Source organism: Hoplias malabaricus, chromosome Y, assembly GCF_029633855.1.
Source record: "Hoplias malabaricus isolate fHopMal1 chromosome Y, fHopMal1.hap1, whole genome shotgun sequence".
Lineage (NCBI taxonomy): Eukaryota > Metazoa > Chordata > Actinopteri > Characiformes > Erythrinidae > Hoplias > Hoplias malabaricus.
In genome coordinates, this window is record NC_089820.1 from 3187604 (window position 1) to 3211750 (window position 24147).

General features: G+C 38.2%; 3 protein-coding genes across 7 annotated transcripts; 1 reads left to right on the top strand and 2 right to left on the bottom strand.

The window, feature by feature from the left end:
* Positions 1–2975: 2975 nt before the first annotated feature.
* On the bottom strand, positions 2976–10823 carry LOC136678773 (uracil-DNA glycosylase-like). Of its 2 annotated transcripts, XM_066656906.1 has the most exons (7): positions 10629–10823; positions 9521–9721; positions 6241–6336; positions 6019–6116; positions 3905–3993; positions 3649–3827; positions 2976–3464 (listed from the first exon to the last, which is right to left on the bottom strand). In XM_066656906.1, the coding sequence occupies exons 1-7, from the start codon at positions 10719–10721 to the stop codon at positions 3324–3326; spliced, it is 897 nt and encodes a 298-aa protein (XP_066513003.1). In that variant the 5' UTR covers positions 10722–10823; the 3' UTR covers positions 2976–3323. The 2 variants fall into 2 exon arrangements, with proteins under 2 accessions (XP_066513003.1, XP_066513002.1); XM_066656905.1 differs by lacking the exon at positions 10629–10823 and having other exon boundaries at positions 9521–10035.
* Positions 9716–15923, top strand: LOC136678774 (DNA oxidative demethylase ALKBH2-like). Of its 4 annotated transcripts, none has more exons than XM_066656907.1 (4): positions 9716–9943; positions 12188–12426; positions 13725–13923; positions 15382–15923. In XM_066656907.1, the coding sequence occupies exons 2-4, from the start codon at positions 12189–12191 to the stop codon at positions 15707–15709; spliced, it is 765 nt and encodes a 254-aa protein (XP_066513004.1). In that variant the 5' UTR covers positions 9716–9943; position 12188; the 3' UTR covers positions 15710–15923. The 4 variants fall into 4 exon arrangements, with proteins under 4 accessions (XP_066513004.1, XP_066513006.1, XP_066513005.1 ...); XM_066656909.1 differs by lacking the exon at positions 9716–9943 and adding an exon at positions 10184–10274; XM_066656908.1 differs by lacking the exon at positions 9716–9943 and adding an exon at positions 10896–11002.
* A 58-nt stretch (positions 15924–15981) lies between these two features.
* On the bottom strand, positions 15982–23408 carry LOC136678875 (B-cell CLL/lymphoma 7 protein family member A). The gene is made up of 6 exons (XM_066657046.1): positions 23261–23408; positions 19877–19958; positions 19565–19661; positions 19019–19192; positions 18371–18468; positions 15982–18227 (listed from the first exon to the last, which is right to left on the bottom strand). Exons 1-6 carry the CDS (start codon positions 23350–23352, stop codon positions 18162–18164), a joined length of 609 nt encoding a protein of 202 aa, XP_066513143.1. The 5' UTR covers positions 23353–23408; the 3' UTR covers positions 15982–18161.
* Between the last annotated feature and the right edge of the window lie 739 nt (positions 23409–24147).

Here is a 24147-nt window from a genome sequence, read left to right on the forward strand (position 1 = left end):
AAAAATAAATAAAATATAGGGCATTTGCTGACATTTGAAATAGCTGTTGAGACTACATAGTGTACATTTGATTTGTATGTATTTGTGATGCCATGTGATGTGTTGGTGTCATATCCAGGGGGTGTTCCTGCCTTGCATTCAATGATCACATGCAGACTCTGGACCCACCATGACCCTGAATAAGTTAAAGTGACTAGAAAAAATGAATGAATAAATTAATATATGGTAACAATCATTGTGCAAATTTATAATCTAAATTTGACACCAAAAGTCATGATTTTAAACCTTCAATACAAATACAAACCACTGGATTTCTTTTAAGGTTTATGGATCCATGTCTGTATCTCATTTTGTTCTTGATGTATCACCCTGACATACAATACTCAGAGTCAGATTAATAGTACACATATGCTGAAGAGTTTGTGTTTGCAATTTTTGCACACAAAAAAAAAAAAAACAAGAAAGTGAGGGCAGTGTACTTTTTTTATGTGTGAAGAACAAATACAGTGTTGTCTTTAAGTCATGCCAAGAACACAAAATTCATAAACATAATTTAATTGAATTGAAAATCTACAATAATACCATTATAGTCATTTAATTATAGGGCATTCTTGCAGAAACACACTTCACACCCCTAGATTTAACAACATACACCAGATTAAACAAATTTGGGTGATTTGTTGGGGGGGTGTATTCGTAGTTTACAAATTTTCCAAGTAAGAACAACCTGTAAACTGGTGACAGGGTCCAGGGTGCCCAAAGTTCTTTGATGCATGAAGTGAACAAAGGCTAGCCTGTCTTGATTCACAGCAATAGAGCTACTTTAGCACAAAAATGATGATTTTTTTCATATTGGCTATGATAAACTTCAGAACAACGTACATAGCAGGGAAATGCTTTGCCATTTTTGACAACCTGCCATAAGATGATACATTTTGGAGATGCTGACAATTATAGACTACATTTCGAGGGCAAGTCTGGTCTTATAGGTAGGTAAAATTTGGAATACCGCAAGGCTCTATTCTAGGACCATTATTATTTACATTATACATGTTACTGCTAGGCACAATTATAAGAAACCATGACATTAACTTTCACTGTTACACAGGCGACACACAGTTGTATATTTCAGCCAAGCCCGATGACAAAGATGAAAAAAATAGAGGACTGTGTAAAAGGCGTGAAACGCTGGATGTTGCGTAACTTCCTCCTTCTAAACAGCAACAAAACAGAGGTCCTGCTTTTGGGCCCAAAGGTGTCAAGGAATAAATTATCAGATTTAATTTTAAATCTCGCTGACTTTCCAGTTAAACCTGGTTCAGCAGCAAAAAATCTTGGTGTCATAATTGACCTAGATTTATCATTTGATCAGCACATAGGCAGTATCACTAGTACATCTTTTTTACATCTTCACAACACCAAGATTAGAAATACCTTATCCCTGCAGGACACAGAAACATTAGTACATGCCTTTGTTACTTCAAGGCTTGACTACTGTAACGTACCACTGTCAGGGTGCACAAGCAGAAATTTAAGTAAACTTCAACTAGTTCAAAATGCTGCAGCCAGGGTCCTCACTAAAACTAGAAAATTTGAACATATCAGCCCAGTTTTATCATCACTTCATTGGCTGTCTGTTAAATTCTATATCAATTACAAAATTCTGTTATTAACGTATAAAGCTCTACATGGGCTCGCTCCTGAATACCTTCAAGAAATTATTTCCTATTATGAGCCTCCACGATTACTCAGATCACAGAGTACTGGATTTTTAATAGTTCCCAGAATTCAGAAGGCCTCAGCTGGGGGAAGAGCTTTTTCTTATAAAGCCCCCAAACTCTGGAATGATCTTCCAGAAAAATGTTCAGTACTCAGACACAATTTTTTTGGTAGTTCATGCTCCCCCATAGATAAAGGCAACAGATCCAAGGGGTTCATGGACACAGGGAATTATAGTAAACTGAGATGCTGGTGTCGTCCCGCCGCTTCACACGACCACTCAGGTTTGCTGACGGAGGGATTCCAGTTTTCAGGATGCTCCCACGTCTGTGTCCTTCTTCTACTCTCCTTTTAATGAAAGCTGTTTTAGTCAGATCTGCCGGAGTCATTAGCTACACTCTGGAAATGTTCACATTGACTGTCGAGCTCCTGCTCCATGCTTCAGACCAGCTGCCCACGCTCCAGTCATCACCAAGTGTCCTGGAGCTGCCCACCATACGTGTGTGCATATGAAGTTTTCATGAACTCCTAAATATTATCACCAGTAGATTGACCAGAGAAGACCCCTTGTGAGCCTTAGTTCCTCCCAAGGTTTCTTCCTCAGCTGAGGGAGTTTTTCCTTGCCACTGTCGCCCTTCGCTTGCTCTCCTGGGGTTTTTACATTCTTCACACTTTTACATTTCATGTTAAAACTTTATCTTTACCGGAATTCTTTGAAGCTGCTTTGTGACAACATCAGTTGTAAAAAGCACTATACAAATAAATTTGATTTGATTTTGATCATGTGCTGTTAACACATCAACTTTAAGTATTTCGCTTGTCTAGAAAGTTATAAAGCCCCATCCAATTTTTTTTTTTACTTCCTGCCAAATATTCCACCCACTGACCGGCACCACTGTAATGAGATATCCTGTTGATCACATCACACATCTATGGTTTTAATATTTTGGCTGACGTGTGTGTGAAACATAGACAAGGAAAACAAACATCACAACCCTGGGATGTATCATAAAGTCCCATTTCTAACTGCTTTGCTAATAACCTTAATATTTTACCATGGTTTTGAACCTGTAAAAAGTCTTGTAACCTCCCCATGACACATGCAAAACTCATTTGTTTATATATATATATATATAATAAATTTATATAAAAATTTGAACACAGACTATTTGTATTACAGCATGTTTAATATAAGAAATGTCACTTTAAAACACAGACAAGAGTTATTTAAAAAAAAAAAAAAAAAAAAAAAAAAGAAAGTGCAAATACTTTAAACAGATACTCAGAGGAAACAAAATCCTTACCCCTCCCACGATTCGTTCACATACAAATATATGCAGTGTTTCAAGATATTACCAGATCAGCAGATTTCTTTGGACAAAGAAAAGTACAGATTTTAGAGTACACCAGATGAGTAAAACTCATGAAATGAGATGAAAAACTATGTTCGTAACAACACTAGAAAGCACAAGAAACAATCCTTTTCTATTTTTACCACAAAAATAGTGTAAAAACTACTGAAGATGACATACAGGTCATCAAAAACATGAGCTTATTGTGAACTTAGGAATAATATTAAAACACTCTTAGCTGTCCCACTTGATTCACAGTGCTGTCCAGTCTATTGGCTTCTTCCCTGCTTTCTTCAGTAGCTCATTGGTTTTTGAGAAATGCTTACACCCAAAGAAGCCTCTGTGTGCGGAAAGTGGAGAAGGGTGAACGGTCTGGAGTACATGGTGTCGCTTCTGCAAGTCATAAAAAACAAACCATCAATTTTGCCATAGTGCATTTTTATTTATATATTAAGTCTAAATCAATATAATCTATATGAGTGGAAAAATCTTTATTTGCTTCCTATTCCAGAGTGAAACAGTATATTTAGGCAGGAAATAATATCAAGTACAGGAATTCAAATGCAATGAAACATACTCTATCAATACTAGCCCCCTTTTTCTGAGCATAGGCACCCCACAGCATGAAGACTAGACCCTCCTGGTTCAAACTGAGCCAGTGCACCACAGCATCTGTCAACATCTCCCATCCTTTGTCTTTGTGAGAGTTGGCCTGATGCGCCCGGACGGTTAACACTGCATTCAGCAACAGAACACCTAGAACACCAAGAATTATCCATTTGATCAAACTGCAATGAGAAGAAATAAACAAATTGCCTAAAAAGAGTGTATACCTTGTTTTGCCCATCCAGTTAGATCGCCATGTCCAGGATGCTGAAAGCCTTCAATGTCTGCCTCCAGTTCTTTATACATATTTACCAAACTACCAAAAACAAAATATATAAGTATCTCATAAATAAGGACAAAAGAGAGACAATTTTATTCAATCATATACAAGCTTTTTTTTCAGATTCCTTTTACCAAAGTGATAATAAAGAAATCATTAAAAAAAATATATGATTTTTGAAAGAATAGTCGTCATTACCAAATTTTCAAAAAACATTTTTTGGGTGTATTTGTGTCAAAATTGCCCAGAGTTTTGGATGCATCATTATAAATATGCTTATCCCACTTGTGAGGTGGGGAAAAAAAATAAAAAATAAAATAAAATCACAATCGGGTTCCAAAAAGTAAAAATCCTCCCATAATTCAAGCTCTTTACTAATGCCATGCATTGGAATAAGGGCATTTTTTTTTTTACTTATGCTCCCTCTACTGGTTTTTTTATAACTTTGGGGATGTGCTCTTGAACTCACTAAAATCTGACAACAGAGGATTTACAACACCTACATGTCCATACTAGCCATAGTAATATGTATCAGCATGTGGAATTGGAGCTTTGTGCTGTACTTTGTTTTCTATCACTATAATAAAAGGACACCCAATGCAAGTCTGTAATATTTTTTTTAATGCACTATGGACCTTTACTTATTACTAATTTGCTTATTCACCATAACAACAAAGGTTTACCAGTGTGTGAGTTGTATTTAAATTCATCTGTTCTCCTGCTCAGAAACAGAGTATGTGTCAAAACCAAAATTACTATTCAGATTTGTAGGATCAACCTTGTTAGCCTGAAAGGGTTAATACTGTAGAGACAAAATTTTTTTTAATTCTGGAATTATCTACCCTACTTAATAGGAACAAATCTGACTTAAAATATATATACTTCTAACATTGTGGTAAATATATTATTCCTCTGTTCATAATGAGTAGCAAAGAACAGCAATATTTTAATACTAATATAATATTTTATATCCAGTCGAGGTAAACATGTCCACAAGTTCTCAAACGACATTGTTTTAAAAGAAAAATAAAATTGTGGAAGCCAAAAATTGGAATAATTATGAAAATTTTTCACAAATTGTAACATCCTTTTACAGTAAAGCATTGCTAATGTTTGTCTATTTAGCTCTAGTACACAGTTATTCATCATACACAGTTTATTACACACAGCTGTGGACAGTCGCTAACTACATTTTTGAATACCTGTACTTTACTAAATTCTTTCAAATTTAGACACCTTCTTTCACATTACACATAACCAGGCTGGGCAATTAATTGAAATCGACATTCAGAGCTTCTAATCAACATAATCTTGTCTATATTGAGTATATCAATTACTTTTATTGTGTTATGTCCTCACTCTGTATTCATATACTTTGCCTTTATAACCAAGCTACCAAGCTGTAGTCACGTGATTCTGCCCCTATCTGCCACATGGAAGCAACGCTGAAGCCGACCGAGCGACTCAAACAGTTTGTACCAAAGAGAAACACAGTGTCAAATGTAAACGCTTCAGTGACCAATGCACCATCACACACCAAATATATAAATGGTGCTCAAAAATGAGAGGATCAAGCTCCCAGCAACTTTAGAAAAAATATGCTATTTATTATTCATTAATTGTAATCGTGGTACAATGTACAATTAATCGTGATATTGGTTTGTGCTCATATCGCCCAGCACTACACATAACTGAATAAGTTAATCGTGTTAATATAGAAATTCCAGTTTGAAAGAATGATCGCATTAACTTGATTTAATAATACCCCACACCTTTTAACTTTGCTTTAATAAGACTTTACACAGGAAACGATTATGTGAGTGTAATATGAGAGGCATTAAGTAGAAAAACATTAGTGAGGTCACGATGGATAATGGGTTCAATGAGTATTTCTACATCACAAACCCCAATTCATTTCAAAGACCCTCCATTTTCCCAAAGAACACAGCACTCCACATCTCATTGCTGGGGGATGATAAAAACATCTAGGAAATATTAGTAAATAAGTGCTTGACTCTTAAACAAATCATGGAAGTTCTACCCCCAGAATGCCCATGTTACCTTGGAGGAGGAGGAACTGGCTTCTGTACACTGAAGCACAGCCCATGAGCCTGGTTTGGTCCATGATAAGGGTCTTGTCCTAGAACAACAACCTTCACCTGCCAAAACCAACAAAATTATATTTAGTGGAAGACTATACTCCAGGTACAGTGTCTACTGTGAGATGCAATGTTTAACAAGGCAAACACACAGGAAACATTTCCATGGTGAAGTAAAACTCACATCTTTAATCTCACACATCTGGGTCCAGGTGAACACTTGGAGAGGGGGTGGATAGACGGTGTGTTTCTGCCTCTCCTCAGCAACAAAGTTCATCAACTGTTGAAGAGAAACAATTATTTACCAGTGTCAAAGCAAGACTGAACCAGGTACAGAATATGAGTAACTGCTTTTTTAGTAAATTTTTTTATTTACAGTGTAACAGTACTAACAAACACACACTTTTCTACAGAGGCATAAAAGTTTCAAAAATATTTTGAGCTTGTAAAACAATACTCAAACATAACGAAGTTTGTAACTGCGTTTGAGCAACTACGTACATACATACATGTCCACAAATGTATTGGAATGCTCAAAAATTAAATTTAAAAAATTATTATTAATATATATATATATATATAAATAAATAATTTTTAAATGTGTAAAAAAGATTTGCATTTGTAAATTAAATGTTGTGAATGTGTGAATCAGTATCTCTCAAATGTGCCAGAGTTGCGAATTTTTGACCATTTTGACAGCCAATTGATGGACCAACAGGAAAGCTTTAGCAGGACCAATCAGATCGCGAGATTTGTTTAACTAATAGGAACACTGCTATCACTCAACTTTGGCACACTGTTGATAAACGCCTCCAATTCTCTGTCATGCTGCTTCCAGCCAGAGATACAATGGAGAGTCAGATAAGTAACAATGCTACTTACGTGACTCCTCATTGCATCTCTGATAGTGCTTTTCCACCAAAAAGGAACCAGAATGTTTCTAGTTCACGAACTAAATCTGGAACCATTCGTCAGGTTTCCACTGACATAAACTGGTTTGTGAACCAGAAAAGTTCGTTCCCAGCTGAAACCAAAGAAGAGTTGTTTTTTCAGCACGGATGTGGGCGTGTCGAGGTTCATTAAATCAAGAATGAGTTCAGAGCTTCAAATACAATGTTATCTCCCCATGGAGCTTTACAGGGTCATTCGCAGTGTTTCATATAAATAAATAATATGTTTCTTCGCTGTTCACAAGCTCAGCAGGACGGTGCTCTGGCGAGTTGTGCTACCTTGTCAAAATGTGCTACTTTGCAGCTCTGCACATGCTCAGACCAAAATGTTTACTATTTCCATGTGTTTTTCATGTGAAATATGTTTTTCTCCGGTGCATTACACAATCGTAGTTCACTGTTATTTGCTTTAGTGGGCTGTGCATATCTCCTGCTTATACTTCTGTAGCCATCTTCTTCCGATACACTACATTTAGCTTAACTACTGTTTTATTTATTTACATTTACGCATTTGGCAGACGCTTTTATCCAAAGCGACTTACAAAAGAGGATCTAACATTCGAAGTGCAATATGCCAGGAAGTAATAAGTGCATTAAAGAAAGACATTTAGTGGAAAGATACTCTCGGAAGAGCTGGGTTTTCAATGATTTCTTGAATGCAGAGAGGGTTCCTGTTGCTCTGATAGTGCTTGGAAGCTCGTTCCACCAGCGTGGTACCAGAGATGAGAATAGCCTCGACTGACCTGTACGGGGGGTTGGCCGTGTTAGTTGGCGCTCCTTTGAGGAACGGAGAGGGCGGGCGCTAACGTATGGTTTTAAGAGTCTATTGAGGTAGATGGGAGCAGAACCAGTGAATACTCTGAAGGCCATCATTAGTGATTTAAATTTGATGCGAGCAGCTAAGGGTAGCCAATGCAGCTCAACTAATAGGGGCGTGACATGTGCTCTATTTGGTTGGTTGAAGACCAGGCGTACTGCAGCATTCTGGATCATCTGTAGCGGTCTCACAGCACAGGCCAGAAGACCTGTCAGGAGGGCGTTGCAATAGTCTAGACGGGAGATTACTAACGTCTGAACAAGGAGCTGTGTTGTATGTTGAGTTAGGTACGGCCTAATCTTCCTTATGTTGAATAGGGAGAAGCGGCACGATCGAGCTACAGCGGTAACGTGATCTGCGAAGGTCAGCTGGTCATCAACCATGACACCCAGGTTTCTTACAACCTTGGTGGGAGCCACTGATAGGGACTCTAGCTTGATGCTGATGTTGTGGAGAATAGCTTGCTTGGCTGGAGGACCAGTAGTTCAGTTTTGGACAAATTCAATTAGAGGTGATTTATAATTACAATTTATAAAACTGTTCTATAAAAAGGTACACCATGGCAACACATTTCAACAAGGTAGCACAATTTGTCAGAACTCAGCAACATTTACACAGTATTATATCTCACCCTCATCTGATTCCATGGTAAACAAAGAATAAACATTGACCCTGTCATGACTGTAACAGTTTATCTGCGACTCTGGCACGGTATTCAGCCACAGCAACACATTCCTGCTTTCCCTCAAAACTTGCAGAAATTCGGCGGTTCACTGGAAAGAACCAAGGTTCCAAGAATCAGGAATGGATAAAATAAGTGTTCTGATTGGTTAAACAAACCTCGCGATCTGATTGGTCCCACTAAAGCTTTCCTATTGGTCCCTCAATTGGATGTCAAAACAGGGTCAAAAATCCACAACTGCAAAAAGAGATTCACACACGCAGCAGAGAAAGTGAATGTGTGGATTTTTTTTTTTCAACCACATTGAAAAACTGCCAATATCACATTTGGAACCTCAAAAATGTTTGCTATGGCACATTCACAATATTTAATTTACAAATGCAAATCTTTTTTACACATTTAAACATTATTTCTATACATTACTAATAAATATTTTTTTTCCACATGTGTGAATTTAAATTATTATTATTGTTGTTGTTTTAAATTTGTGCATTCCATTACATTTGTGGATTTGAATTTTACATGTATGTAGGTGCTCAAACGCAGTTACAAATTCTGTTACATCTGTAAGTATTGTTTTACAAGCTCCAAATCTTTTTGACTCCATAGTGTTCACTTTCTTATCAATATCCCAGCAGAACGCACTGGACAATTTTAGAGGTCTCACATCCCAAATTCTGACCAAAGCACATATGCATTAGTCAAGGAGCCTTCTAGTGGCCAAACGGGTGAACTACAACAACAAAGACAGGTGGCTGGTGGCACTCGCAGGAAACTGACTAGAGTGGAAAAAGGAGACAAAATCCGAGAGAATATGAACTCATAACTTGGGGGAACACATAATAAAAAGGTAAATTAAATACATTTGCATCTGGCACCCTTCTTTCCTGTACATAATTTAATATTCTGTCTTTTTTCACAGCTGCTGGATGTGTTTATCATCTAGAGATGAATTCAGTAGAGCGGCTCTCAGTCAAAACACACAGGGAGATGTAATGAAGCAGTGAACTTGTACCTGTTTAAAGTACGGTTTGGTGAACTCGGCGCTCAGGGCTCTTCTCCAGCTCTCCCCGACTCCCTGTGGGCAGCTGTTGGCGGAGAGTCTCTCTAACGCCGCTCTCTTGTTCTGGGCGATCTTCTGGAGCTGCTCCGGGCTCAGGGGACATGCTGCGGTTTCTAGAGCATCGCCCTCCGCCTTCAGCCTCTTGTTCTTCGCCTGTGAGGACACCTTCGTGTATTTAGTGGAGCTCCAGAAACGTTCACGACGGAAAACACACGAAGACCCGAGAAACGGCCGAATACGTGAAAACACCACAGACATTGAGCAGATAAACCAACACCTTCCACAAACTGCGGTTCTGTCTGACGTTTACAGTCCTCCTTAAACTGGGATTGAACTTAAAGTTTCCCGGCGCTCGTGTGGTGAGAACAAACAAGCGTAAGTGGCTTTCTGCAAATGTAACTTTGTATAGTCGGGGAAGGGGTTAAACGGGCTCTATAAAATTGTCTTTAACGTGAGTTTTGTGTTTAAAAAAAAAACCCAAGTACGATTTGTTTACATCCGGGTCATCTTTAGATTTTCGCGGGAGAATGTAATTTTTTCTCTCTCTCTCTTCGCTTTAAAAAAAAAAAAAAAAACAGATTTTCCTACATTTTGCCAACAAGCAGTAGGCGGTTTTAAATGATCTGACCTCTACAAAAGTGCACCTTATGGCTGAGTATGAATGACTTCGTTAGACACGTGCTGCCCTCAGTGATTAGTGCACTAGGTGAGTAATAAACTTTCACAATTTAGTGCACTAGGCGTGTGTCGGATAACACTGTTCCCGTGTCCCTAAATCATGACTGGCTCTTTATTAGACATGTTGTACACTGTCTGAGTCCACGGGCCGTTTTTTTTCACTCACACCTAGTACCCTACGGAGGGAGCATGGACCCATTTTAGGATACAGCCCAATGTCGCAAAATAAACCAGAATAAAAAAATATCAGCTCTGAACGCAATTTAGAAAGTCACCGTCATCACAAATACACAGAGCACGTCAGTTTACCGTGACAGTAGAAGCTTATTATGATTATTTTGCTTACAGTTAACGTTAACACTGATTGGTCTGTTTCACTCACATTAAAAGCGTCCTCGCCGCTCTTCGGCTCCTCGTGGTCTCTTTTTTTGTTCGTCGGGGAGAAAAAAGACGTTATACTTTTCTGTCCAATCATTCTGGCGAATAAGAGAGTCTAACGTTGCTGTTAAATCCACTATGTAGGGGTTACTTAACGTACTAATGTTATACGCGCTCCAGACAACCCCACTTTCTCGACTCCCGCCAAATAATAATTAGAGCCAATGGTTTTGCGAGGAGTGTGAGGGGCTGCCCACAGAGCCACACAGGGGGTGTGCCTCAGAAACATTTTTATTCACAGTTACTTTTCTTTGAGTTAAATACTTTAAAAAAGTATTTTAACATGTTAATTTTCTAGAAAACATAATGAGTGAAAATGTAGGTAACACAACGGTTGAGTGTTTTGAAAATACAAATACAAACAAGTACTGAAAGCCTAGGTTTCTGGCGTCATAAACCGAAGGAACCAATTCCATCAACTTGTGGAATGAGGCTTTTGAGTCTCAGGGGAGCAGTGGAGTGCCGGGTGGAGATAGATGTGGGCATAACTGGATATATTTTCTTGGGAATAACATCAAAATATATTAATTGGATGAATATTGATGAGTTTTTATGGATTTAATCAACAACCAGAAGGCACGCATTGTCTGTATTCTTTTTAGCACAAATGTCAAGAGTAACTAAATCTGTATATGTACCTGTTTAATTTTTTTTATAATAAAACAACTAATAGATCACAACCCTAAAATGGATTAAGCGGGAAAGATGGTGATGACGACGATGATGATTAATTAATTCATTCATTATCTGTAACCGGTTATCACGTTCAGGGCCGCGGTAGGTCCCGGAATCATTGGGCACAAGTCACAAAGCTGGACTTGAACCCACAACCTACAGGTCCCTGGAGCTGTGTGACTGCGACACTACCTGCTGCACCATCCATGACGATGATATATGATATAATATAGTTTAATATTTTTCTTTCTGTATTTGTATATTTTTTATTATTAATATATATAAATATATATATGTCTATCTCACAAAAAGGATAATGTTATAAGATGAGAACGCTATGGGGTGGTTTCACAAATGGGGATTAAGCCTAGTCCAGCATTTTGAATTGTAATCTTCCATTGAAAGTAGGAGGAGAGTCAAGGAGTAGCTTAATCCCTGTCTGGGAAACAATCACTTTATTTTTATATATATATATATATATATATATAATCACATTTATTAGGGTGATCATATTGTTGTTGTTTTTTAAGAAAATGTTATTTGTATTTGTTAATTCATTCAATCAATATATAATATGAATAAAGGACTGTTAGGTCTTAACCCATGACAACAATCAGAACCTGTCCTATTGTATTTGCCTTTATAATAATACAGTTAGTTATTAGTCATGATTGGGCAAAGTAATAGCTGATTGATTCATGGCTTTCTTCGTATTTTTCATTGCAACTATACCAGGACATCATACTAAAAAGTGCTGAATGTGGTTATAAATGTGTGCCCTACCCTTGTTCTTTGAGTATCATGTTTGTTTACTTTAACATGTTCCAGAATGGAGAAAGGAGAAAATGCACATGTGGAAGAAAGCAGAGATGAAAGAGGAAAGGAAATGTATGAAGCTGTACATGATGATGATGATGATGATGATGATGTCAAAGAATTTTCACATCCTATTCCTTGGCGAAAGATTGAGGCAGAGGGCCTGGACTGTGACTACAGCCTACTTTTCTCCAAAGAAGAAGCAGATATGCTTTTCAGTCGACTAGAGGAGGAGGTGGAGTATTTCACAGGTTTGTGAACATTTTATTTGTAAGTTTATAAGTGTTTTGACCTCAAACTGCTGGTCAGCGAAGACTTGTTTGGTGTCTGAGGTTTGATTAGGTTTAATTTTATGTTAAGTATAGTTTTAAGCTAAATCTACAAGGCATAGCTAACCAGGATAATCAGTACATTTGAAAATGATGGGAGTGATAAAGCTTTATACACTATACATTTTTTATAACACTGGGAGGTAAAATTTGATAATGATAGTAAAATAGTAATTCAGTAAAATGCCCTAACATTTGGGATATCAATATTCTTCATACATTAGACCAAATAAAATTCAGATTTTGTCTCTGGAGGCATCCATTACCAACTTGAGCTTCCCCATCCCAATCTAATAAAACTTGTCAATTGCAAATTACTGCCTATGTACAAAAAAATCAGGTAAAATCCTCCAACTTGGGCAGAGTCCTTATGGTCTAATATAAACTGGCGAACAAAATCAAATTCAAACTACACATTACAATAAGAACGTTTCTTTTTCTGCACATACAGTACTGTGCAAACCAGAGATTGAGATTTAAAAAAGCTGTTTATCAGAGCAGTAAGTGGAAAGACGCGGCTTTCCTCTCAATCATTCCCCCAGTTTCACGTTGATTTAAACAGTGAGGACGCTGAGCGTCCACAGAGTTCAATAGCGAAGCAGCGAAACTTATATATATTATGTAGATAAAGAGAGAAAGGGGGGTGGGGGTGGAAAGCATTAAATTCATTACAGGTTTATTAAGAAACAGAAACAAATGCAGAGGGTAAGGCAAATTAGCAACAGAATAGGATACATAGAATTAAATTCGACATAGAAAGGAAAACAATCAAATTAAACAGAATGTAAACTGAAAAACAACATAAAACAGAACCTCATTTTAAAAGCTGGTACAAATGGTACAGACCTAATGTAGAAGGAAGGATTTTTTCTTGATTGATGTCTTGGTGCATCATAAAAAGGCTGAAGAGCCTTGTATGCAGCAAGAATAGGCAAAATTTCACTTTGCACTGCAACAATTAGTATTTTTAAATTCCCAAATAGACGCAGTAGGTAGTCATATATATATATATATATATAATAAATTAACCTACACCTCAAATGATAATTCCACAATATCATGTTCAGTGTTATGTTCAGAGTTTAGTTTACATAGTATTATATTGTTAATATACAGTAAGCTGTTAGCATTTGTAATGCTGAGTGTTAAATTTACCAAAAATACTCACTAGGAAACCATTTGTTTTACTCCAATGTCTTGATTTCCACCCTTTATTAAAGGTGATAAAGCTAAGGTGCAGGTTTATGGCAAGATGTACAGTGTTCCCAGGCAGCAGGCAACATATGGAGATGAAGGACTGATGTATTCTTTCTCTGGAGTACATCTGCTGGCCAAAGAGTGGACACCTACCCTCGAATACATTCGGGATGCTGTCACCAATGCTACAGGACACACCTTCAACTTTGTCCTAGTAAACAGGTTATTATCATCCAATTCAATGACCATTATGACAACTGTCATAATGTTTTTATAAAGTAGAATGTTAGCATTATTTGTTAAAGAGTAATATGTAAACATTTGCAATAGATACTATATACGACTATGTGACTGTGAGGAGTTTGGTGTGTTCTCCCTGTGTCTGCGTGGGTTTCCTCCGAGTGACTGTCTGTGAGGAGTGTGGTGTGTTCTCCCTGTGTCTGCGTGGGTTTCCTCCGGGTGACTGTCTGTGAGGAGTGTGGTGTGTTCTCTCTGTGTCTGCGTGGGTTTCCTCCGGGTGACTGTCTGTGAGGAGTGTGGTGTGTTCTCCCTGTGTCTGCGTGGGTTTCCTCCGGGTGACTGTCTGTGAGGAGTGTGGTGTGTTCTCCCTGTGTCTGCGTGGGTTTCCTCCGGGTGACTGTCTTTGAGGAGTGTGGTGTGTTCTCCCTGTGTCTGCGTGGGTTTCCTCCGGGTGCTCCGGTTTGTGAGTGAATGCCATCCTGTGAAGGACTGGCACGCCCTCCATGGTGTGTTCCGGCCTTGTGATTAAGCTACGGACCCAACCCTGAACTGGACAGTTATAGAAAATGACTGAATCAATTAATTAAAATTCAAGAACATCCTCCTGTCACTTCGAAAATGGACAGGCTTGGAAACGCTAAGCTGAAAGCAAAGATGGCCTTTCAAAAATGTTGTAGCAGTAACTGCTTCATCCTTATCGTTGTTGTTTTGAGTTCGGGGCCTACTTAGAATCACCGGAGACAGGAACAGACCCTGGACAAGACAACACTCCATCACAGGGCATCACACACTCACTCTTTCACTCACACACTCAAACCTATGGACAAATTCACACTGCCCATCCACCTACCAACCCACAACCCCAGAATCCAGGATCTCTGACAAAGAGACAGTACCTGTTTCTCCACTGTTCTGCCCTCCTACCAAATCCAAAAGACCATAATTGGCTTTACTCCTAGTGGTAGAATGTTGTTCTGTCTTCCTTTGAATTAGCCACAGTGCTGGCCAACACAGAATTTTTGTTCCATGTGTTTTCCTACAAGCACATCAAGCTGTCCAATCATGTTATGTTAGCAGTTTGAAGGGATGTGGTGGTTGGTTTCATGTCTCCGAGATGAAGCACATGGAATTGCCATTGACAAGATCAGAGAATATCAGATAAAAATATAAGCAATTTTAAAAAATAAATAAATAATAAAAAGAATAAATGAAAGGTTATTAAATGATTTGGCTTCAATAAAAACATTAATGTACAGAACATGAGGTAGTGATTTTCGACACAATAGGTTCTTCATGCTTTACATAATCTTTATAGTAAAATCCAGTAATATTTAGGGACTAAAAAAATACAAGTAAAGCACAGTTTATAACGTCTTTCTTAATGTCGTATTTCAATCAGTGAAGTGCCTTTATTTCTGAACATTTTTTGTTATTATTCAGGTATAAAGATGGCCAGGATCATATAGGTGAACATAGGGATGATGAGAGGGAGTTGGACCCCACTTGTCCCATCGCATCTGTCACTCTGGGGGCCACCCGGGACTTCATCTTCAGACATAAAGATGCCCGATGTGGGTCGAATAAACGGCATATTGAGCCTGTGAAGCTGGAACTGTCTCATGGAAGTCTTCTGCTCATGAATTCCCCCACTAATTCTAACTGGTATCATAGTCTCCCTGTGCGTAAGAAGGTGAAGAATCCACGCATCAACCTCACCTTCAGGCGCATCGTTAAGAACCGACAAAGGGGTGGTGTTAAAAATGAGTAACTATAAAAGATAAGAGACTGGATCTCTAAGTGTTTCCCATCACACTGGCATTTCTGTATTTGCACTTTTCCATAACCGACAAAATTGTTTCGAATGCCATGTCAGTTCTGTTTGATCTCTGCTGTGATCCATGGTAACTATTTATACACAGATGACACAGCACTCTAACAAAAAATTGTAAAATTTGAGTTGAATGCACCTTTACCATGCACGTGTCCTTAATGTTGTAATAATAAACAAAAGAAGAAATTCAAGATTATTCCAAGGATATGCATTTAATTTTTTTTATAAAACCGAAAACTACATGTGGAATAAATAAAATGAAACACAACCATACTTCTGTACAAGACATTTCTAATGCAGAGTGAAAAATCAAAACAAAACAATATGGTCCCAATGAGTACATTTTTCGCTAAAAGGTTCAAAGATTGAACAAGAGAAGGCAATATTTTGGCGAAAAATTGTGGCAAAAATCAAAAGGGTAATAACGAAAATGTTATTGTATAAATATATACATATTTTTGCAAGCAGACATAATCCGAGTGATTTTTTTTTTTTCTCTAAAAGTCATACTTAGTGTTTTATATGCCAGCACTGCTGGACTGAGTATGAGGTATTTGCACAGCTGTCTATCCATAACCTGCCTGTTAAAGTCTAATGAAAATCACTTTATTTTCCCCATGGACAGCTACACAAGCTAAGTCTTGACGGCAGACGCTTGCCAGAGAGAGAGAGAGAGAGAGAAAGACAAATACTTAATGAATTAGATGGGTACATGGTCAGAATTCGAAGTTGTGTATTCTAGACTTTACGAAGGTTGTTGTGCTGTTGAAATGGTGACCTGCATTTCAAAGCTTTGTTGGTTTTAACTATATACTGTCACAGTTTAGACTGCACAAAAGTGGATGTGGAAAGAGTTTCACTGGGTAACAAGCGACTTGTGAGAAACACAACAGCGGGCACTTGGGAGACGTGCGTGGACATGAACTAGAAAAATAAACTAAACTTAAAAACAAGCTTATTTCAGTAACACAAGGCACACAACCAAAGCAGGACGTATGCTACGAGCTAACTTACTACCTTACAGTCTTCACAGCAGAACGTGTTCAAGCCCAGAACTTGAAGCTTTTAAACCTGTGACTAGTACCACTCACATTGCCTTATCTTCAGTTTCGCTAGATGTGGAATTTATTTTTCGAACTACAGCAGCAGAACCAATCATTTTCAACGTGACTAACAGTGTGTTGACCCTCCTGAGCGCAAAAAAAAAAAAAAAAGTAATACAGGTGGGAAATAGATTTAGTTTGAATTCAAACAGGAACTGGCAGTTGATGACCAAATGAAAATGAGAACATTTTGTCTATGGCAGACTCTGTCACTGGCCACTTTGACAGGGACACTGGCAAAGAGTTTCAAAAATTCAAATTGAACAAGTATATATATAAAAAAATCATTAAATAAGCCTGACATGTTGAATTTCAAATTCCAAAGTCATTATATTATAGCACAAAGTTTGCCAATCTCTTTTAGTGAATTCATACCTTTTCCCAATTATTTTACTAATATGATACTACATTGAAACATTGAAATTCCAAATGCATGTTTTTATTTTTATTTCCAATTTATTAGTATTGAAATTTAAATTGTTACCGAATGTGCAAAATATAGAAGAATGTTCAATGAAGAAATCAATTTCAAATGCAACTGAAAAATCTTACCTACATTTTATCTCATGTACATCATTTAAGTCATACTTGTGAAATGTGTTCCTCCAGTTAAAAGGAACAATATGTAATATTTTTTTTCCTTAAAATGACAGCAAAATCATTGTGATGCTCCATCAGTGAGAACAGAGCCTCTGCCTTTGCTACTCTGGGCTCAGCACTGCAGAAACTGCATTATGTAACTTTTGGAGGAGTGTAGAAAACCCAACTTCCCTCCTTCCCCTTTGATTTCAGTACATCATGGTACAACTGAAATACACTAGGGGGAGCTCCAGGAGCAAATAAAAAAACAAATCCCAGTGTTCCTTTAAATGGCACAGGGAAAAGGTATGAAATTTAATTCACTTTTACTAGTGCTACAAATATTTTACCTTTTCAGTTGAATTTTTGATCTGACATTTTGTGGAGTAAGAAACTAAAACAGCGTTCCATAGGAAATAGCAGGTGATGCTATGACAGAGCCAACTGTTCTAGAATCAGTGCAAAGAATAATACCCCTGCCCCCAAATCTCACAGCTTGATTCCTTACTTTTCCCACACCAACTACAATGAGGCCAAAAATCTCCACATTTGCCCCCATCCATACTAAAGCGTGAATGTGTTTCTGAGGGATAAATGGGAGCAGACAAACAGAGAGATGTACAACTTAGCGTTTGGAGTAAAATGACTCAAGGTATACAGGGAGAGGAAAGGGAGATCACTAGAGTGTAACAGTTGGCAAAGACAAGTTAGTTTTCTTCAGAGGAAGAGTCCATTTTGCCTTTCTTGCTAGGAGGAGCACCATCTTCCATATCCTTCCAGAAACAAAAGAAAAAAAACATTTAGGTGACAATGCACTGAGAAGAATGCGATTTCCAACCTTAAAAATGCAGAATATTGTGCAACCGTGCTAAACAAGCTAATTTAATTCATGTCTATGAGGGATCGTATGTATTACCTGAGCAGCTTTGGAGGAATCTGTGAAGTGTTCTTGGTCTCCTTGTGATTTGCTGTCTCTCTTGGCTGTTGTTGACTCTGAAGAGGAATGATTTTGTCCTAATAATAAAATGGGCTTTGTTGAGTATAATATCACCTTAATATCCATTACCTGCTTATATTAAATCATATTTGGTGTCTGAAAGGCACTTAAATGTTTCACTACAGCATCAAGGTTATTTTCAAATGTACCATGTGTAACAGAAGTGTATTCCAGCAAACTGGCATTTTCAAAATGGGCTGAATTGTCCAGTTATCTTTTAATATGAGGTTCCTAACAATCCGCTCACCTTCCACTGCTGTATTTAAAAATGGGCCCATTACATAACTCAGTATTAGCTGTTATTAGCCTACTAGCACAATCAGCTGATGTTATCAAGAGTACACTGATTTAGCCATGCAGTATTCACAGTTCTGGCAGGTATAAGCCTATATATTACTTGTGAGCTATATCATTGTCATAGCTACAGAGCGAAATGAAAGAAGCAAACAGCAAGAAACAAAGATTTTTTTGCAGATAGACTACATTTGGAATAAAGTGAAAACTGTGTATGTTCCGTTTCAGGCTAAACTATTATTTTAAACATAAAACCCTGTCAATCTGACATACCAGTTTTGCTGTCCTGTCCAGACAAAGACTGTTTGCTAGGAAACAGATCACTCTTGGTCTCGTTACTGTCGCTCTGGGATGTTGCCATGGGCTCAGGGGTGGGGCTAGTGTTGTTACTAGTCTCTTGCTTTAGAGGAGAAGAGTCAGCAATGGAGCTCTGGTTACTGTTATCATCTGTGAAAGAAAAAAGAAAAGAAAAGTCAATAAATTCAGCAAATCACAGACAAGAGACAAGACAGCCACATGCTCACAGACTAAAACATAATGAAAATCATGGAAGATTTTCTTGAGATCAATGGAAAGAGGTTTGCATGTCTTAATGTCTGATAGCACCCTCAAGTGGTAAGAGGGAACAAAACTCTTGATAACCACAAGTAATTATGTGCAGATGCGAATACACATTCAAAATCTAATTTCAAATAAACAATCATAGCTTATATGATGACAACTAATAACCTGTGAGTACAGGTAATACACCAATAAATTCTTTACAAATAAACCAAGACACCCATAATTAACTTATATTTGAGAACCCTGCGTCATTACCATGCATGTCCATCATTCCAGGAGAAGAGCTATTCTCTGGCGTAGTGACTTCAGAGCCATATTTGTCATCTTTGCCCTTCTTCTTGTTCTTATTCTTCTGCAAAGAGAAACCCACTGATCATCACATACTGTTCTCTTCTAATACAAATTGTACTAGGTACTCAAGCATATTTCACAATTTGAGCCATAAAGGTTTGCAGCTTTTTTCACATTGATGTTTTTACAATGTGTGGTATAAGAGACTTTTATTTACCATTTTGAAACATCAAGCAGCCCCTGAAACCTGGAAGTCTTTTTTTTTTTCATACTTACATCGTCAGACTTTGGTTCCATCACTGGCACCCACTTGTAGATTCGCAAAGACGTGTCCCCCACCGTCACCCATTTCTTCTCCCTGAGGAATAAATCAGTTTGAACAGTCTTAAGACAGGGCACAACTACTTCTAGACCTCTCAAGGAATTACTTCTGATGCACTAATCTGAAAAATATGGCTTAAAGAGCAGTTCTATGTTGGCTTTAAAACACTCAGCTTCCCAGAATATTCAGTACATATAAGATGAATGGTTTTGAACTGGTCATTATTTTAAATGCGTTTATTCGTATATTCCTTATTTAGCCACGTGGGCACAGCCTTCAACAAAAGCGCTATAGGTTTTGAATCTAGACGCACTAACTTTTTAATTATTGCTAAATTAGTTAATTATTTTCAACTAAGTGGTGTTTACATAAGCATTAGATTTTCACTGTTTTATCATAAGCAACAATTTTAGGCAAGAGCAGACAATATAGTCTTTATTATAGCAGTCAATATAGCCTTCAGAGTATTCACTGGTTCTGCTCCCATCGACCTCAATAGACTCTTAAAACCATACGTTAGCGCCCGCCCTCTCCGTTCCTCAAAGGAGCGCCAACTAACACTAACACGGCCAACCCCCCGTACAGGTCTGTCGAGGCTGTTCTCCTCTCTGGTATCACGCTGGTGGAACGAGCTTCCAAGGACTATCAGAGCAACAGGAACCCTCTCCGCATTCAAGAAATCATTGAAAACCCAGCTCTTCCGAGAGTATTTCTTGCACTGAATGTCTTTCTTTAATGCACTTATTACTTCCTGGCATACTGCACTTAATGTAAGGTGTTTTGTATAAATTGTGCTGTAGTTCGAATGTTAGATCCTCTTTTGTAAGTCGCTTTGGATAAAAGCGTCTGCCAAATGCATAAATGTAAATGTATTAATCTCCCCTACGATACTAAAAATATCTACCCAATATTTTAATCAGAACAAAGGCTGAGAACATACTATTTGTGAGAAATTCAAGATTGATCTATTAACCGTTTTCACAAAGAAGGTCTGAGAGCTACAGTTTATAAACAATTTTAAATCATTTTATTGTATATATTAGGAGCAGGCTACATTGCAAAAAAATTACCATGTACTTTAAATACAATATGTATGATGACACTTTTGAAGTTTGAAACATGCTGGAAAGCACTGTAAAATGTAATTTTAAAAAACCATTGAAAGCTACACGAATACAGTGATTTCTGTTTCATGAAGTCCAGCAAAATGTTCAGGCGTTCCATCTTCTCTACAGGGTATTCCACCCATTTTTCAAACAAGGGTTTTACCTTTGTGGACTGTTTTGCCATACAAGTACATCGTAAACATGAATAATGTAAGTATATGCATTTTAGGGTCAAAATATTAGCATTGTATCTAGCAACCAAACCATTTTAATGTAGTGGTTTTCTGAAATGTAGCCTTTAGAGGCACTGCACGCTTCACGTGTTTGGTTCCCATCACGACCACAGTAAACAATTCTGAGTCAACTTTCTCTAGAACTAAATCTAAGTCTGTAATACTGTCCAACCATAGTAACTTACTACTTATTGATTTTTTTTCCCCCTTAGTTTGTCAGGCTTTTATATGAATAATGTAGAAATGCAAGTTGTTCACTAAAATAACATCCTATAAATCACAACTAATTAGATATTTAATCCTTATCGGCACCGTCCGTGTGCTTGTTCTGGCTTCAAAGTCACCATGACCTTGATTTTCATTCTTATATGAAGTTAGAGATGAGTTTTAAGGCTGATTCCACTACTTGGGAAACACACAGTGCTGTTATCTCTGACAAATCCAACTATTTTTTAACACTGAATCGAACATGCATTTAATCATTAAAAACATATTAGCTTATCTTTTGCTAATGGCTTAAGGAGTAACGGCAATATCTTAAGCATAGAATTATCCAACCGCAGTTAATTTACATCCATGTTAACTGTAGAGCACCTGAAGGATATTCTATGGTTGATTTAAAATGTTATTAATACATAGCCTGTCTTCAAACAGTCATTTCGATCACAGGCAAATTAAAATCCTTCAGTTAACATAATATTCTGTTAATAATATGAATCAGAAAACATATTTTATAGCCTTCTATATTTACCTTATAAATATGTAGACATGATTATTAATAGTAAATATAGATTGTGCAAATGTACACTAAATAACTAAGATTACACAGATAATTAAATGGGGTAAATGTGTTCGGACGTACTTAAAATGTACAATTTTAAATAACTAACATTCTACTCTTGTTTTGAATATAATATTAAAATATAAAATGGAAAAAAAACGAAGGTATAATGTTGAGTTACAATGAGCTAGAACAGACAAAAAGTTTTTCACTCTAAAGTGCAGATTCGGGTAATTATTATTTGTATTAAATGCCTAAAGGTTCACCCCAGGGACACACTGTTTAAAAATGTATTTTACGTTTACAAATCTAGTCCAACAGTGAAATTAAACACAGTGGCCAAAGGCTGGAATTACCCGCAGAACTAATTGTCTGACTAACCTCCAAACACTTGAACTCAAGACAAGAAAGTGTCCAAAATGTATTCTGGATGTAGCCTAGAAAGATTAGCCATCACCCAATGCTTGGATTGGGTCTGATTCGGTTTTCAAGAGCGGCCTGCTCGAACATTAAAAGAGACTCGGTTCAGAAACCTCGCTCCCTGAACTTCAGCACTTTTAAACGATTCACTTTTCAAACGAGCCGCTTCTGAAAAGAAACAATTGTAGTGAAGTGTGAAAGCTTTAGCTGCAGTGTGCTGCTGTGGGCTCAGTGGAAGATAAAGCCTCCGTGTGTGTGTTTGAGTGTGTTAGTGTGCGAGTGAGTGTGTGTGTGTGTTTGTGTTTGTGTCGGAGCTCCCAACCCCCCTCAACGGCTTTCTGCTCAGCCTACAGCAAACTCTGAATTTAAAACCCCGGGAACACGTTTTAAAAACTATTCTCACTCAAGAGCGCCGTCGCCGAGCGCCCGAAGTCAGTGGCCGAGCGCGGAACATCGTTCCCTCCGTTCAGCCGGCATTACAGGCAGCTCCGCCACAGACGGCTTCATGTGACTGCAGCGAAATGGCTTCTAGGTTCAACCCCACATTAAAATTTAATGGAAAGAAATCGTTCCCTCTGGTCGCGAGAAGCGTTCTGGACGGCGGCGGCTCGCGCCGTTCACCGCGCGGGGAGGCGAGCCGCACTCCTCCGGGCGACCGACCGACCTGCGCGAGAGCGAACTCGATCAAAAAACCCCCCTTTCCTTTCATTTCATTGTTTCCTTCGTCTTGTCCTCCTCCCTCCCCCTCGCCACAAGCTCGGGCTTTTCCCCCGTGTGTTCGCGAGCGCTCGCTCTTACCATTTTCGTACTTTTTCGATAGCGGCCATAACGCGCTTGATGTCATCTTTGGCTCTGCTGCGGGTCTCCGCGCGCACCGACCTGCCCGACATTACGGCTGATGGTGAAAAATCTTTTCCTCTCCGCCGGCTCGCCTGTTCAGACACAATGCGAACACACAGCAAAGGACGGGAGGGGGGAGGCGGTGTTTGTGCAAATGATTCTCTGATGAATCAGTTCACTAGAATCGGCTCTGGCCACTCGGGTTTTCATAACGACTCACTAGGCCACCTTCATCACTGGACGTCTTTTGGAGCCCGTCATCACGTTTAGAAACTCAGAAGTCGTAGGTTTAACAGTTAAAATAAACACCAGGTAGTGTTTTAACCATAAAAAAATACAGCTTCAGAATTATTGTGACGCTTCACTGTCATGTAATATTAGAGAACAGAGCCTTTGGTTTTGCTATTCCAGTCTCCGCACTGCAGAAACTCCACTATGGATCTTTTGGAATGAAGGCAGGAAACCACACTTCTCCCCCTCCCCCCTTGAATTAAGGACAGTACTGTAAAAGTGAATTACACTTTACAACTGAAGGGAGCACCCAGGAGCACAAATACAAAACTTTACAGTCCTCCTTTAAAGATTCCTGCCATAACACCAGGTGTAAATCATACTTGGGCAGGCCAGAATACACCCACAGGCCCATCACAAACCCGCGGCTGATGCCTCATAACTATGCTGCTAATTATCTCTTCTTTTTTTCACTTCTTCTCTTCAACTGAAGAGTTTGTGTTTGTCCTGCAAGGCTCAGAAACTCTCTCTTACGAATGAATATAACTACTGATCCTTTTAGGGTCCACTGATTCCCAAGAAAATAACATGACTCCAGTAAGAGCTTACTCATT